The 16,872-nt window shown below is 43.2% G+C and overlaps 1 protein-coding gene across 1 annotated transcript in view; it reads left to right on the top strand.

The window, feature by feature from the left end:
- The window catches only part of kdm7aa (lysine (K)-specific demethylase 7Aa), a 39,477-nt gene extending 23,610 nt beyond the window's left edge, over window positions 1–15,867 (top strand). Inside the window, exons 8-18 of the mRNA XM_080757203.1 lie at window positions 904–991; window positions 1,220–1,326; window positions 2,467–2,558; window positions 2,796–2,882; window positions 4,574–4,864; window positions 5,804–5,928; window positions 6,704–6,867; window positions 9,514–9,614; window positions 10,209–10,396; window positions 11,424–11,854; window positions 12,274–15,867. Of these exons, the coding sequence (XP_080613329.1) occupies window positions 904–991; window positions 1,220–1,326; window positions 2,467–2,558; window positions 2,796–2,882; window positions 4,574–4,864; window positions 5,804–5,928; window positions 6,704–6,867; window positions 9,514–9,614; window positions 10,209–10,396; window positions 11,424–11,854; window positions 12,274–12,362 (1,763 nt within the window). The 3' untranslated portion in view covers window positions 12,363–15,867. The remainder of the gene's footprint in view (window positions 1–903; window positions 992–1,219; window positions 1,327–2,466; window positions 2,559–2,795; window positions 2,883–4,573; window positions 4,865–5,803; window positions 5,929–6,703; window positions 6,868–9,513; window positions 9,615–10,208; window positions 10,397–11,423; window positions 11,855–12,273) is intronic.
- Window positions 15,868–16,872: the final 1,005 nt, after the last annotated feature.

Below are 16,872 nucleotides of genomic sequence, written 5' to 3'. Positions count from 1 at the left end.
GGGGTCCTTGAAATTAAACGGGTTGAGAATCACTGCTAGAGCCGTACAAATCTTCTCTTATGGGGGTCCCTGGCATGTCTTTTTCAAATGGGGGTCCGCGGGGCTAATTAGTGTCAATGTGGCAGTCCTTGACATGAGAACGTTTGGGAACCACTGTTATAGAGGGTATATGCGCGTGACATCATTATCATCATACCTGGAAGTTATGCAGGATTGCCTACTCCTACTGGAGTGGGGAAAAAACTACTTTCTAGCATTGACAGCCCATACATCCAAACAGAAATGTCCTATTTGATGGCATTAAATTGCTTTAAACAACATTACATTCACTTTGTCACTCACTTTGCCACTCAATTTGCTATACTCGAGCTGCCATTCACTTTATGCATGTGCACAACCCTCTATTTCCAAACAGTTTAGAACGCGCTCCGCTTCAGGATTGCACTGGCATTTTATATTTCACGTCATAGTGAGGTCACATGACATGGTTCAAATGAGGTGAAATGTGACGTAAAGATATTCTACAGTGGATGTGAGGTCTTCTGATCCTTCTGTACAGTACAGTACAGTACAGGCTCTTAGCCCATTTAGACCTCGGAGCAGATTCTATAGAATGTCTAATAAATCATGACCGTTTTCTGAAAACCCTATGTTTCGATATCGGTGGTTGTCAAACTATTATCATGTCAAGGACCCTAAAATGTATTATGTAATATAGTCATTTCTAATATTTCCCATTTCCAACATTTTTACTCCACTACAATTATTTGAAAACTTTAGTTACTAGTTACTTTGATTATTATTACAAATTAAAACCTACATTAACCACTTCAGCCCTATATACATTTTGTCCATTTGAAAATAGCAGTGTGTGTGACTTGTGTCATGTGGCGCCCCCTGCAGGTTGGATCCATGCCGTTCTCACCTCTCAGGATTGCATGGCGTTCGGAGGGAACTTCCTTCACAACCTCAACATTGGCATGCAGCTCAGGTAAGGCCTCACAGGAAAGCAACACCCCATGTCTTCACTGCGATACGACAATGCAGACGCTCTTAACCCATTTAGACCCCAGTTAAAAACATTCACTTTGAAAGAATATATTGAATATAACTGAATAATCTAGATTACCAAACCATGACCCCCCCCCCCTCTCTCTCTCTCTCTTTATTCTTCATTCCTGAACTGTTATTGTAACCCAGCGTTTGTTTCTTTTCCAAGGTGTTATGAAATGGAGCGTCGTCTGAAAACCCCAGACCTCTTCAAGTTCCCGTACTTTGAGGCCATCTGTTGGTACGTGGCCAAGAACCTCCTGGAGACCCTAAAAGGTGAGTCTCAGTCTCATATGGCCTCTCGCGTTGCCAGACTGTTGCCTCTCGCGTTGCCAGACTGTTGCCTCTCGCGTTGCCAGACTGTTGCCTCTCGCGTTGCCAGACTGTGGCCTCTCGCGTTGCCAGACTGTTGCCTCTCGAAATTTCCAAATGCTTCCGTCATACAGCCTGGAGAAACGGAGGCTCTGATCATGAGTAAAATATAAAGCGGAAGTGAAGCCTCCTCCCCACTTCCGTTTAGTTTTTACAGTCGCACAAATGTATCCTAATATAAATTATCTGTTTTACAAGTAAAGCCACATATTACACATACATTCTGAAGTTTATTACATCCACAGAGAAATGTATATACAGTAAGAACAGTGGCTCTATGACGTCCCTAGCAGATTATGGAAACAAAGATAAGAACAGAATGAACAGGAACAAGCGTGCATCTCATAACATTTCGCACATACAGCCAGTCCCTCTGATAGTAGTCACAGTAGTGGACAGTCAACATATCACGGTTATCAATATACTTATGCAGATAAGTGTTTCGCCACTGAGTCGTGCAGATAAGTAAGTTCATAATATCATGACACGGAGTATGAGCAAAATGGCCACCATGTGCGCCAGACAATGTAACTTTCTTTTAAACCTATTGCACTCCACTATATACGGCTCACTTGTAGTGCCGTTATAGCAGTGCAAAAATGAAAAAGAACTTCAGGTGGCATATAATGATGCTTTCCGAATTTTGCTGAAACTCAAGATGGACCAGTGCAAGTGAAATGTCTGTGGCTAATAATGTACACCAGCTTTCATGCTGCATCGATTAATTCTATGTTTAGATTCATGTGTAGACTGAATGAGTCAAAGAATGTATTAATCATGGCCTTAATGGGGGATCACACGGAGTGAGACAATCTTTTCCTCTAGCTTCTGAAAACACCAGAAGGCAATGTTTGTGTTTTTAATTGATATAGTATCTTATGGAGTGAAAATAGTCTGTTACATACGGTAGGCTATCTCTGTGTTCTTATTGTCCGTCTTGTTTCTTTGTTTTGTATATGGACTCACTGTGTCTGAAATAAAGTTTCTCTCTCTCTCTCTCTCTCTCTCACTCACACACACACACACACACACACACACACACAGAGCTGCGAGAGGACAACTGTCAACCCCCTGACTACCTGGTGGAGGGAGTCAAGGCTATCATCAGTGCACTGAAGACCTGGCTGAAACGAGAGGTGAGTGTCCAGTTCACCCTCTGCATGCCTTCACATTAGACTATGGTCCTCCTTGAATGGCCTCTGATGAATATCTAGTCTTGAGTGGTTATCTCCATAGCCAAGTTCCTGTTGGGTGGGGTGGGGGTGGGGGTTTATGACCGTTTCGCCCGTATTCTCTGGCTGTGGGCCAACTACTGACAACAGGAGTAGTTGTTCGTTCTTCCACTCAGTGTCTTGTTGTCTCTCTGTGTCCAGGTGACTGAACCCACCAGCGAGGTACCGGATCATATCAGGCCCAACCATCTCATCAAAGAGCTGACCAAGGAAATACGCTATCTGGAGGTAAGGTTAAGAATATGGTAGAGTAATAATAAAAAAAAGTTGTTAAAGGGGGGAAAAAAGGGTTATATGGACTGGCCACAAAGACGAACGTAACCTCACACTAATCTAACACTGTGGTCGGACTGTTGAGACATTGGACTTGTTTTATTTTATTTTTTTATTTAACCTTTTATAAAACCAGTAAAATTCCACATTGAGACTGAAGTCTCTTTTACAAGTATGAACTGGCCAAGACGAGAGGCAAAATAAGTGTCACAGCTCTGCCAGTAACAAAAAAATACACAACGAAAAACAGGACAGACATACAATAACATGACCAATAAGGACTAATAAATAAAAACTAAGCAACAGACTAATGTAGTAGCTCCTAAACCTAAGCACTACAAGCAAAACCGCCACATTTGTTCCAGAGAAAACCAAAGGCTTTGACAGGACAGAAAACTGTGGTTAACTAATTTATTGCCATCTAGTGGCTGGAAAAGGGACTCACAGATTGCCACCTGATCACTTCAACAGACTGTGCATTAAGGGTTGGGAGAGGGTTAAGGTTAGGTTTAGGTGTGCTGCCCCGTGGGAGGTGAGGGTTTGAGATGGGTTGTAGGACTAATGACTGGTCATTCTGGACCAGAAGGCGTCAAAATGCGATCTCTGCAGTAAATGAGCTAAAACTACAACAGAGGCAAATGAAAGATTTCTGATTTTTATTGAAGGGACAGCCCCTTGAGATGCAGCATCTCATTTACAAGAGGGTCCCATAAACAAACAAAATACAGAAAAGCATACTGTACACAAATACACAACACATGCAGTACAAGAGAACCGCATGTGAATGCATTTAGTTTATTAATGGTTCTGGCAACAGAACCAGTGTGTGGACACACTGCTGTTGCTTCTGTTGATATTTATTGATAAGATACGTCTACAAATCGGCAAGATTTAAGTTTTGTAATAAATATTCATATTCAAGGCCAACAATGTATACTTCTATTTTAAGATGTTCTTTATTTCCCCCAGAAATTGCACTATAAATACAGTGTAGTGTGGAGTCGCCAAAGAATTTCCCCCATAAAATGGGGTTGTGGTATAAAAATGTTGGGAAGCCCCTGCTTTGGTTTTACGAGGAACAGTGGAAATAGGCGATCCTGCTACTTTTGTTGAAATCCTTTTAGAATAAACATGTTCGTCTATAATGAGCTGAATAGGGACGCCAGACCATTTACGACTGCTCTGATGTGGTCGTTTGTGACGTTTGCATGGATTAGAGTTCAAAGTCGCCACACACGGCCGCGACTGATTTCAGCCATTTGGATTCCATCGAAGCCAGCGCTGCTTCTGTGAAAGCGTGCTGCGTGTCGGAAATAGCCGATCTATACAAGCGCACAACACGTCTCGCTTGGCGTGTTGTGAGCTTTTATGTTATTTTTGAAACATCGTGAAAATGCGGCACAAATCTTTGGATATATATATTCTTTCGGGAGACTTTATTTTATTTTATTTCGACGTCGGGCCTAAATGGGTTAAAAACAAATGTAGGAAACCCAAAACAAATCAAGGGACCCGTGAAAATGTATCCGCGGCCCCACAAATGGGTCCCGACCCAGTGTTTGGGGTAAACGGTGTCAATCATCATCATCACATAATCCACGAGATTGTATTTTTTGCTTCATTCCAACGCGTCTTTTCATCCGCAGGAGGAGTCGACGGGCAGCGGCGGTGTCGTCAAACCAGTGAAATCTCAGGGAATCGTAGCTGGTACCGCGGCGGAGCAGCCGGCGCCACCCACGGCGGCGGCGGGGGGGTGCCTGGTCACGCGCTCCTCCTCGCTGGACAAGCTGTGCCAGGCACGGCGGGCGCGGCGGGCGGCGCGGCGGCTGAGGGAGCAGGAGGAGGAGCAGCAACAGACGGGCCCCTCCAACCTGGACATACTGGAGCAGCACACCAGAGAGGTGCTGAAGAGGCTGGAGGTGGGCCCTCTGGATGAGGTGAGCATTTTTATTCTTTTTCTTTTCGTTTTTTTTTTTTACCCATTTAGGTTTGAGTTAAAAAAAAACGTTCGCTCTGAAAGAATATATATCTAAACATTTGCGCCACATTTTCACGATTAAAAAAAAAAATAGCAGACCTACAAGCTCGTAGCGCCACTCAGTGGCGCGCTATGAGCTTGTAGATCTGCTATTTCTCAATAGCTAAATTATAACATAATGTTTAAAACACCAGCGTCGGAAGCTGTCTGGGTTGTTACCCAGCCTGACGGCGTGTTGTGGGTTCGAGTCCCGATCCTGACGACCTTTACCAAGTGACACCCCTCCACTGTACAAAATAATGTACTACTAATTAGGGCTTTCACTTCTAGTGAGTTTTACTAGTTTACTAGTTGCCTATTTTTACTAGTCGACTAGTTGTTTAACTACCTATAATGTAAAAATCACACCCGTGTGAACTGAGTGGTGCAACTCCCCCCTCCCCCCCTCCCTCTCTCTCTCTCATTAGCAGGCAACGGTACAGCACTATCTCTCTCTCTCTGTTTCTGGCACAACAGCGCCCCTACTGGTACTAATAGTCATACTTGTGCTCATTAACGTCACATACATAGGCGGACACATAGGTGAACAACACGGACATTGCTGTTCCTTGGAGTGGTTGCGCCACTCAAAAAAAAGAACTTTTATTTGTACATGTAAAAACTGTGTACATTGGTGACTATAATCTAGCATTCTAGCTGATCTTGAGGCCTACAAAAACGGGGGGACGACGACGCCATTTATTTTCTTTTTTCTTATCAACTAGTCAACTAGTACCAACACGGTCGACTAGTGGATTTACTAGTCGAATAGTCGACTAGTTGCTTAAAGCCCTACTACTAATATAACACAAACTAATCACTCACAGCCACCTTCTGCCCTTCCCTCCGTCCCACTCAGGACCCAGCGTTCTGTGCCAAGGTCCACGGGAAGCTCAACAAGGTGTCCACAGCGTCTGCCGCTGCCGCAGAGAGCCAGGACGACAATCACCTGCGCTTACTGCTGGTCAACGGCAGAATCATCCGGTGAGAGTGACACACACACACACACACACACACACACACACACATATACACACACTAGAGTTCTGCAAAGCACCTGGAAATTATAGGTCCGGCCCTACTGGGCAGGCCAGAGGCTCGGTCCAAACAATTACCATACCTTTTAGGCCCAAAAAGGTCTTCATGCGCTTAACCCATTTAGACCTGTGAAAAGATTCTACAAATGTCTTCTTCCCGCCCAGAATGGGTTAAGGTCCGGCCCTAACTGGGCCCTACTGGGCAGGCCAGAGGCTCGGTCCAAACAATTACCATACCTTTTAGGCCCCAAAAAGTCTTTATGTCCTCAAAGTCATGTATCCAAACAAGCTAGCTTTGAACTGGGCTGATTGGACCTAAAGTTCCAGAGATGATGACCAAATGATGATTAAAAGAAATCATTGAACCCGACCTGACCCGAAAACGTCCGGTCAACTAGGGGTAGGTTTGGGCTGAATTTGAGAACTCTTAACCCATTTTGGGCTTTTAAGCATTATGTTATACTTTAGCTGTTGAAAAATGGCAGATCTACAAGCTCATAGCGCAGCACCGAAATGTGGCACATTTTAAACTCAAATCTTTGCTTCTGGGAGGTCCCTGGAACTACATATTTTCAGATGGGGGGGGTCGGCGGCCAAATACATATATTTTTGGGGGTCCTTGACATGAAAATTTACAAGACATTTGTAGAATCGTCTCGGGTCTAAATGGGTCAACACACACACTCTTACAGTATAATAATAACCTGTGTGTATGTGTGCAGAGATGTTCGTCAGCCCAGCACGGGCAGCAGTCCGGTGAAGACGGAGGGTGAAAGGCCATCGGAAGGTCATAGGCTAGCGACGAGTGGCGAGGAGATGAAGACGGAGGGGTCCCAGCCCTGCCGGGAGCAGCGCAACACGGGAGGGGAGAAGCCCACACACCTCAGTGAGTCAACACTGGCCTACAGTATATGGCCGTATATAGAGAGTATGGCCCTCATTTATCAATCGAGTGTAAAATCTGCCACAGATTCGAGTGCAGGTTTCGTAGTACACCCACGTCGCCACGGCATTTATAAAGTGATCGCAAACAGCTGATCCTTCCTTAATTTCGTCCTGACGTTAATAAATGTGACGGCTGAAATCTATCTGGCACGCCCTATGAAATCAAGCCTCGCCCTCGTTTTTGCGACTGAACACATGTTTACGACCTGTGGGAACCATGGAAACCATGGAAAAAAGGTTTCTCCCGTGCCTTGCCCGCCTCACGCACCTCTCTCTCACACACACACACACACACACACACACACACACACACACACACACGCAGAAGCACACGCAACTTGCAAGCCCACTGGTGTCTTGTTAAATAAAGAACGAACACCTGCATGAATTAAATAAAGTTGTAGGCCTACCCTGTCTGTTTTCCTCTCACCTCGCTTGCTTTGCTGTCATGTCCACGCATGCACGCATATACATGACACATCGACATCGCATCGCCATGAATGGAATTAGTTTGTAGGCTGGCCTATATTAATTTTACCCATTCGTGCGCAGTGCACGGCGAAGGCGTGATACTGCGCACTGCTGTGATATTAAAGTCCTGTGGGTGACATGCCTGCATGAGAGATAGGCTATCATGTCGTCAAGGCAGCTCACAATCAACGTTTATGTAGTGATTTGATCATTGATGAACGAATCATAAACATATGGATGAAGGCTTGCCGCTTGCGCTGGTATGTGTTGGCGACGCACGCCGCGGTCCCGTCCTCCCGACCCCCGAAAATGATCTCGCTTTTATCTGAACTGTCAAAACTGTCTAAGCACTTATAAATGGTGAATGATTAAGCCCCTTACGCCTATAGCCTGCTAGTACTTACTACAAATAGGCAAGCTGTATTGTATGCTTGTCATTGTCACTTGGAAATAAAGGCGTGCAGTCCATTCATGCCTTTAAAAAAATAATAATATCATAATCGCATATGCCGCATCACCGCGTCCACATGCGCTCCAAAATCATCTCACAAGTGCGCTCGCATAACAAGTGTTTGATTAAGCACAAACTAATACATTGTAAACATGTTATATTGTTTTTAATTGCTCGATTTTAATTACTTGTAAAGTTGGAAATCTCTCTTTTGTTTTTTACATACACATACCGTTTTATATTAACATTTTAGGAGTGAAAACATATGTTTTGATGCCTGTGACAGTGTCAGCAGTTCAGACAATGCTGCTCCGCTTGTGTAAGACAGAAAAAAAATGCGTACGCCAGCTGAGGAGCTACCGTGGATTTTCAACGTTGTCACGTTCAATTTCAAGCGTTGGCGGAAATGGTAAATGTCAAAAATGTCGGCAATTTCGGCGTGCACCCATATTTTGGCGTACGCACGGTTGATAAATGAGGGCCTATATGCACATGCATGCTTTTCCAATCAGGACACGCCCCCCTCACCTAGACTGAGTGGCAAAACATTGAGCAGCATGTGAGTGTTGGCGTTTGGAAGCGCTCGTTGGAAATCACTCAACCGTCCTGCGTCCCACCTGTTTCTAAATGTCACAGTGACATAATGCAGGAGGCAGCGACATGTTGTTATTGAAAACAAGCACTTCCAAACTCTGACATACCCTGCAATTATCAATTGCAGGGCATTTCTTAATAGAAAGTAGCTCATAACATTTCTATGGTGGATTTTCATGAAACGAAAACTTTGCAGATAGAGAGGATAATTCAAGCTTTTCGTACAGCCTGCAATGTTGGTGAGTTTAACATTGTTTAATGCAATCAGACAGGACTTTTGGATGAATGGGCTGGCAAGGCCAGAAAGTAGTTTTTTGCCACTCAGTGGGCGTTCCCGCATAACTTCCAGGTACGATGATGTCACGCGCATACATACCCTCTATTCTGGAAAAGAATCTGAGAAACAACGTTGTGTTTATTTATTTGTCATAGACATCACAATCACATTGCACAATTTGTAGATGCATTGCTTGCAGTGTATTAGCACGAGTGCTTTCAGTGTGCGAGTGTTTTCAAAACAAGAGGAGGCATAATCATTCAGGTAACCAGTCAGAAACTATACATACAGTACATGTGAGCACAGTTGATTTGATTTCAACCATATTTTGAGACCTCTATAGAACACATTACCATCCGTCTCGTGGAACCGTAGGCAAAGAGTTCCAGAGGTTTCCCCCCCACATATGAGGGCATTTACAGACTTTCTATTACAGCTGTTCATCTGCAATAGACAAAGTAGTCAGAGTTGCAACATAAATCAAGTTAGCTTCCCCAATAAGGCATGCAGGCCTAGGCTAGAATAGACATTATGCATTCAACAGTGAGCATCATTAGGGTTGTCACACTTATTACATAATCGTCTAATCGTCGTCTAACAAAACCTAAAAGGCAAAAGGAAATGTAATTTCTATTCATATTAAATGTTGTTATTTCCATCGCCAAAAACACAATTAAATCGTTAATTGCAATTATGTGTGTGACAATTACTTCACCTTGAATGTGTAATCGTGACAGCCCTGAGCGTCATATCTAGAGTGTGTGGCTCACGGTGTCCCGTGTGTCTTTTCTCAGGGGGTCTGGTGGACAGAGTGAAGATTGAACTCAGGGAAGAAGTCTCTGGACACTCCAGTGTGTCCGACGGGGAGTCTTCAGACAGTGATTCTCACGTAGAGGTAACCGTCCGCTGTTCTCGTATGACGTATGGGATTGTTAAAGGCTCATACATAGTCTGGATTTTCGGTGGTTAGGTGACCACCGAACTACAACATGACGTCACGAGCCGCGGTGAAGAGCAAACCACCGCCACCGCTCCAGCCCTTCTCTCTGTTTTTACTCGCCACCGCTCAACGTTATTTCAGCTCCGGTGGTCAGCTCACCACCGAAGCGGTGGTCACCTCACCACCGAAGATCCAGACTATGAATAGGCCTTTAGGCAGTGAACACTGATGAACACATCACCTACTGTGCTGTAACACCATCACAAATAATAGTTCCCAGATGTATTTTCTCCTGTGAAGCCGTATTAAAAAATTTTCAGAACATTTTTATTTAGTCTTTTGAATAACACACAATTTAGTCTTAGTCCTATTTAGTCTTCTGAAAAACCTTAAGTCTTTGTCTTAGTCAACAAACGTAACACTGCGTAACATTGCACCAATCTCTTTGTATCATCATCATCACCCTCTCCTTTCCCCTTTCCACTCTCATGATCCGTCTTCAACTCTTTTCCCCCCCAACATTACTCCTTTCAACCTTTGCCAACATAGCGGAAAGCATCGTCTTTGTCGTCGTCGTCTTCGTCGTCGTCGTCGTCATCATCATCTTCCTCTTCGGAGGAGGATTCGGGGAGCTCCCAGGAAGAGGAGGAGAAGTCCCCAAAGAGAGGCTCGAGCCACACCATAGAGCTGGACCCGTCTGGCCAGAACCTCAGGCACACCAACAAACCACTCAAACGGTAAAAATGCAGAACATCATACAGTTATAGACAAAAGGTATCCTTCCTCCAAGTTGCACTGCTTGTCAAAGTGTGAATTGCAGACTTGAAAAGAAAATAATCCAAGGCACTCCGTCTTTGGTGAAAAATTAAATAGTTTATTTGAAGATGAGCAAGGCAAATAAATAACAGGACCTACACGTTTCGACCAAAAGGTCTTCGTCAGGGTCTATCTGCCAGCTTGGCTGATTAGTCACCCTTAAGTACAACCAGGTGGTGCGTGTGATCCAATCATGTCATTACATCGTTATTATTTCATTGGCATATAAATTATTTCATTTTAGTTACATTATTTCGTTGTATAGATATCATGTTGATTACACATCAACATGCCCAGAAGCAAAGATTTTAGTTAAAAGAAATATATATACCGGTATTCCAAATTTGTGCCACATTTTCACGGGTTTTTCAAAAATGGCAGACCTACGTACAAGCTCGTAACGCGCCACTCGGTGGCGCACTATGAGCTTGTAGATATGCTATTTTTCAAACCCCTTTTCCAAAAGGGGTTCCCGCCCCAAAATGGTTTAAAGAATATTATTATTTTGGGAAAAAAAGCCTGAATTTGAAAAAAGCAATGCTTCTTTATTGCAAAACTAGGGATGCACCGTTATTGAAATGTTGGCTCATATCCCAACATAAACAGCTTGAATATAGTATTTATTTTTTTAAATGTTCCAACTATTGACTCTTTGCAGCCTTCATCATCGCACAAGGCTGGAACCCCCAATTATAAAATTAAATATCTGCTGAATCCAATATATTATTTTACCGATACGGATGAATTGGTTTAAGGCCAATATCGGCCGATACCGATGTGTTTGCAGATTAATCTCCCATCACTAATACCGATTATTGAATTACAAGTGAAGCATCACTCTTAGCTTATTTAAAAAAAAAAATGTGTTAAGTCCAGAAATTGCAATGCTGTTAAGGCAACTGCACAGCAGGAAGTGAGCATGTTTCCCCCTTCCGTGCTCCTCCGCAGAGAACGTCCTACCTCACCCACCACAGAAGAGGCCATTCAGGGGATGCTGTCTATGGCCGGCCTGCTGTGCCCCTCCAAGCCTGAAGAGGGCGCCGCCACGCAGGAGCCCTGGTGGTCCAGCAGCCCGGGCCAGCGCTTGGAGCCGTCGGAGGAGGAGGAGAGGCCGCAGGCGCAGCAGCAGCAGCAGCACCCGAACCCGCGGCGGCTCCAGGGGGACAAGAGCCCCATGGACAGCCAAGGGAACAGCAGCAGCGAGGCCTGGGACAATCAGGGACTCTGCCTCGGGGCCCCCAGCCCGCTGAGCCAATGCCACGACGCCAGCCCAGAGACCGTGGACTACCAGTACTGTGACCCATCCATATCTCCTCCACTGCACCCCTCGAAGAGGCATTCCCCCAACCCCCCTCCCATCAGCAATCAGGCCACGAAAGGTTTGAAACACCCGCATTTTTCTTGTTTCCTCTCATCAAATGTTTGCTCCGTTTCTTTTTAGTCTTTCTAATAATGAATTGCATTTTATGTCGCTTTTCTATGCACTACGTGCCTACTCAAAGCGCTTACAATGGTTCGTTCATTCATTCATACATTGGGAGGTGAAGCGGCGAACAGTCGACGCCAGCGTCCTCACTTCCCACCCCCAATCCAACCCTTGATGCTGAGTGTCAAGCAGGGAGGCACTGGGTCCCATTATTTAGAGTCTTTGGTATGACCCGGCCGGGGCTCGAATCCCGACCTCCCAGTCTCAGGGCGGACACTCTAACCACAAGGCCACTGAGCTGGTTTCTATAGTCTCCTTAGCAGTAACCTGTTGATGTCACAGCCGTTGATATTATTTCTTTGTTTGTTTCAGGCAAGCGGCCCAAAAAAGGGATGGCCACGGCAAAGCAGAGACTGGGGAAGATCCTGAAACTCAACAGACACAGTCGGGTCTTTGTGTAGCACAGGTCAGATGTGGGGATCCAACAAATATGGATAAACATCTGTACAATTTGTTTCTAGACACTTTTTTTGTGCTGTAGAAAGGAAAAAACTAAGAAAATAAAATACTGCCTGGTGATGTCCCCCAAATGACAAACTCGGGACACGCGGAAAAAGAAGACTCACTGTGGATACAGGGTATTGGATTCACATTAAGCAAAGTGCACGGCTTCACTACAAGCACACTAAAAATAAAGACACGAAACAAAAAAGGGAACTCGATGAAACAACAGACGAAAGAATTCTGCTGCAGGGAAATGCAGAGTAAAGCATAATCGATGCTTTGTTGTACGCAGCGCGTCGCATGTCAAAAATTAACTTATTTCAAAGTGATGAATGCAACAAGTTTGCTTTCAACGTGTGACACCATCATGTGACAAAGCATGGATTAGGCTCACAGCTCCGCCGGGCATTCTAATGGGTTAAGGAAATGTAGCAGGAAGTGCGAGATGGTAACATTGCTCGCTCGCTTCCACTGGCAAAACCGCAAAAGACCACCTGCCGCTTTTTGATGCCAAAAAAAACCGCATCAGTTTTCGTCAACTCATTTAAAGCTTTTTTTTTTCTCCTTCCCAACCGACTCCTCCCTCCGTGACCGTCTGTGGCAAAACCGAATTACGCTGGATCAGCAAGTCAAACGAGGTAGGCTTCCAATAGGTTGAGACACTGTCAATGAAACAACTGGCTCTTTTTGGGGCTGGTGTCTGTTTCTCTCTAGCGGGGTCCTCCTCTGGGCCCTTGGAGGGGGAAGAGGTAAAAAAAAACCTGTAAGGTGCTAAGGAAGTGGAAATGAACTGAGATTTCATAATGGTGCTTACTGTTTGTATGTTCACCACTCATACCCGGTCCTCTCTCTCTCCTCCCCCTTTGTTTATCTCAATCACACCAGCAATAATGGCTTTGAGAAGAAAAAGCGGGAGGCAGCACTTTAGTGCTTTTTCCCCCCCTTAATTTTTATTATATTTAATCAGTTAAAGGCCCCAATCCATGTTGTTTTGAACATTATAAATTAGGGTTATAGTTATAGTAACATAACAATCCTAGGGTTTCATTTATCGATGGAAAGTATGCTATTTGGAACTTTACTATGCCATAATAAATTAAACTCTAGGTTTGTTTACAAACCATACCAATGTGAACAAATCTATTACGGGCCAAAAGTATAGAAAATGTATCTGTCCATAGTGTCAATTCTACTGAGTGAATCAACTAGACTCGAGATAAAAACGTTTTTCTTTTTTGGGGGGGGGGGGGGGGGGGGCACTATCCATTTGTACACTTTGTTTGGATCGCTGGAGAGTTGTATTCAAAAGTATTATGCATTTCTTCAGTCGACTTCATAAAAATAATTTACCTTTAAACATTTACACAAGTTAAATGTCAGTAACAGTATATGATATCGGAGAGGGGTCTATCTGGCTAAAGGGAATCCAACACTGAAAGTGCTGCCTCTCAGTAAAATGTTTATAATAAGAAAATGAGTCTTACATAATATGGTCTAAAAACTGATGTTGAGGAACGACTCATAACCTGCTTAATTTATTTCTTATTTTATCTTGTGACTTTTTCCTAAATGTTATTTTTTATTCTGAATGATGTATTTATTAATTGAAAGAGAATGATTTTATTATATTTTGACCCTAGAACTCAGCTATTCTGGGTATTTTCCTTCATAGGGGCTTGTTTGTGTTCTTTTTAATCTCTATTCTCATAATTATTGTACATGTGGATATGTTTTAGATATCATGTGACCATGATGTATCGTGCAGCAATTTGCCTACAAATATTTTCCTTCTGTTCTGTCACGACTCTTTTCTCCCCCACCCCACAGTCGAGTAGATTCTGTGTTTACTTCTCCTCTTTTCTGGGTTTCCTCCTTTCTTGGTAGCCAGAGGTTTGGGGCTATTTTCTGACAGGGAATAGATTTTGTTGTGCTTTTTTTTTAATTCAGAGAAATGTCAACATACATATCTATGCCTGAGCTCTTTCAGCTAGTGCCACTTTTTCATTTAGCAAACAAACAAAAGAAAACAGAGGGTGCTTTGAGCCACTGTGGTCTATCCAAAGTAGTCGTCGTATTCTGAGGGGAGAAATTTAAATTGAGACGTTTCAGTGGGATGATTGAGTATTTTTTTAATGATTCCAATGATGTGGTGCTGATGTGAGATGTGTGTGTGTGTGTGTGTGTGTATAGCTTGGGATGTGCAGTTCTTCACTCTCAGGGAATGATGCCATGGACATGACCTTTTTGATTAACTACCAGCCGCATCATGGACACGGGCAGCATGTTCTTCCAACTTAACATTCATATCACATTTTATAGTCTCTTATTAGCTCCTTTCCAATCAGTCAAGAAGGTATTTTAGTAATTGTGGTCTTTAAGCTGATCAAGTTTGTAGGATAAGCTGTAATTACCAAGTTAATTTATCAATTTGTAAATGTCACTGTTTACACAATTTGGCATACCCCACACAGAATAACACTTCCAAATTCTTCAGCTCTGTGTCACACGCTCACTTCTACAAGACAATTCACCCAAGTGAGTGACACCTGCTGTTGCCAAGTAGCTTTATATCACCGTTTGAACAGTGTCTGACTTCCAAAGCTTTGCTCATGTCATGTGGTGCACATGACCTGAGTTAGGCCTGTCACGATTACAAATTGCCATTCGGTTTTTTGCATTGAACATTGGAACGTTACAATTTGTATTTGTTTGCCTTCAGGCTATGTAATCACAAATTGCACTGGGCAAATGACTTAAGTATAAAGAAATCATTGACACGTTTTAATATTTGAAATTGTATGGACATTTTCCAACATGGAAACAATTGGCAATTGCTAAAGTATTGACAGGCCTAACCTGTGATCCCTAATAAGGCATTTCACTTAATCCTGACTCAAAGAACCCACTATTAGTATTAATGCACCATTCCACACTTGCACACCTTCCAATTCTTTGCATGTCCAGTCATTGAAAACACAGGAGCTAGCCTGCAGGCAGGGTTTACGTTGTAGTGTTCATTGTACAGGATCTGGTCCCTGACTGTTGCTTTTATATGGAGATCTCTTGGCATTTTGTGTTGTGTGCCGATTCTTGGAATGGTTTGTTTTCAGATTTAGAAAGCTTATGATTTAAGTATACAAACACTGGCTAACTGTGACACTGTTACTTAATGCATTGCATATTGTTTCTGCATTTAAAAAAAATGCCTGTAAATAAAATGTATGAACTATTTATTAGTAGACTTTATTTATGGTTAAATAAGTAAGTACCGGTAACCTTGCTGCTTGCCTGGCTCGTCACATTTTAGAATTATGATTGTGCAATTTTTGTACAGTGGTGATTACACATGGAGACAGATTAGAATAAACACAATTTTATTGGTCTATGTATGTACAACAACGCCTTTCAGTGGCTTCTGATGAATTCCAGAAAGGCTGATCCTCAGCACCCTGGAACCCAGACTGATCTGTAAATAACAAACTGATTAGATTTAATGCATCATCATAAGAGTAAAATATCTATTGTGCAAGACTAGTGCAGTGCATGCTCGATCAACTACAAATGATTTAATTAAAACCCTTGTTAAAATTAATACAGAAATAGATTATTCTGGTAGCTTGAATTTAACCCATCAACACTAAACCCCACCCCAAAAGTAACTGTCCAATGCCAATCCAAATAGTTTAGCAATAGCAACCGTTGCTAAGGATGGCAAGCTTTCGTCACTTCACAGCTGCCCGTCAGTGTTATTTTGCATGTGGCTGTGTTGTTGAACACACGTCGGGCAAGTTATAAGACAGCCACCCACGTGATGGCAATAACACTAGTCTTACCGTGCATTATATTGGATGGTGGTTAAAGTTGATTGAGTTGGATACTTTCTCCCTCTAACATTTCCTTGCATTTCTAATTAATTGAAATAATGCACTGCAGGCATGGTTGACTAGATTTAGTAGATATTTTGAAGTTCTTGGTACTGAAATAACCGTTGCTAACGTGCCTATTGGACAAGGATGGGTTGGGGTCTTAGCGAAGGGCTAATTCCTTTGTATAATCTAACTGTGTATTAACGAAAATACATGTTAAGAAACTTTAGATGTCTAAAGGGAGGAACGGCCGGGTCACCTTCTGGAATTTTACTCGTCTTCCTCATCATCTGGTGGGATCCCTAGTTCTTCATCTGTCCATTTGGAGGCATTGGGCCATGGAAAGTGACCCTGGGAAGGAAATGACAGTGGGTAAGTATGTGTGAGCTTCATTTACAAACATAGGGAAGGAAAGTCTGTCAATGCAGACTTACAACTCTGTAAGTCACAAGATCTGTAACTTAATACAGGCATTACATGTTAGAAAACGTTTAAGTTCTGTAAAACGAGCGATCCCCAGAGGCTACTAGGCCTAAACAACACAGGTAATGCTGGTGTACTGTAAAACACAGCAAAAGAAGGACTTAAAATAATTGTGGCA

Source organism: Protomyctophum bolini, assembly GCF_963924005.1.
Source record: "Protomyctophum bolini genome assembly, chromosome: 23".
Classification (NCBI taxonomy): domain Eukaryota; kingdom Metazoa; phylum Chordata; class Actinopteri; order Myctophiformes; family Myctophidae; genus Protomyctophum; species Protomyctophum bolini.
Note: the sequence above shows the minus strand (reverse complement) of the source record. Positions and strands in the feature narration are given on the sequence as shown.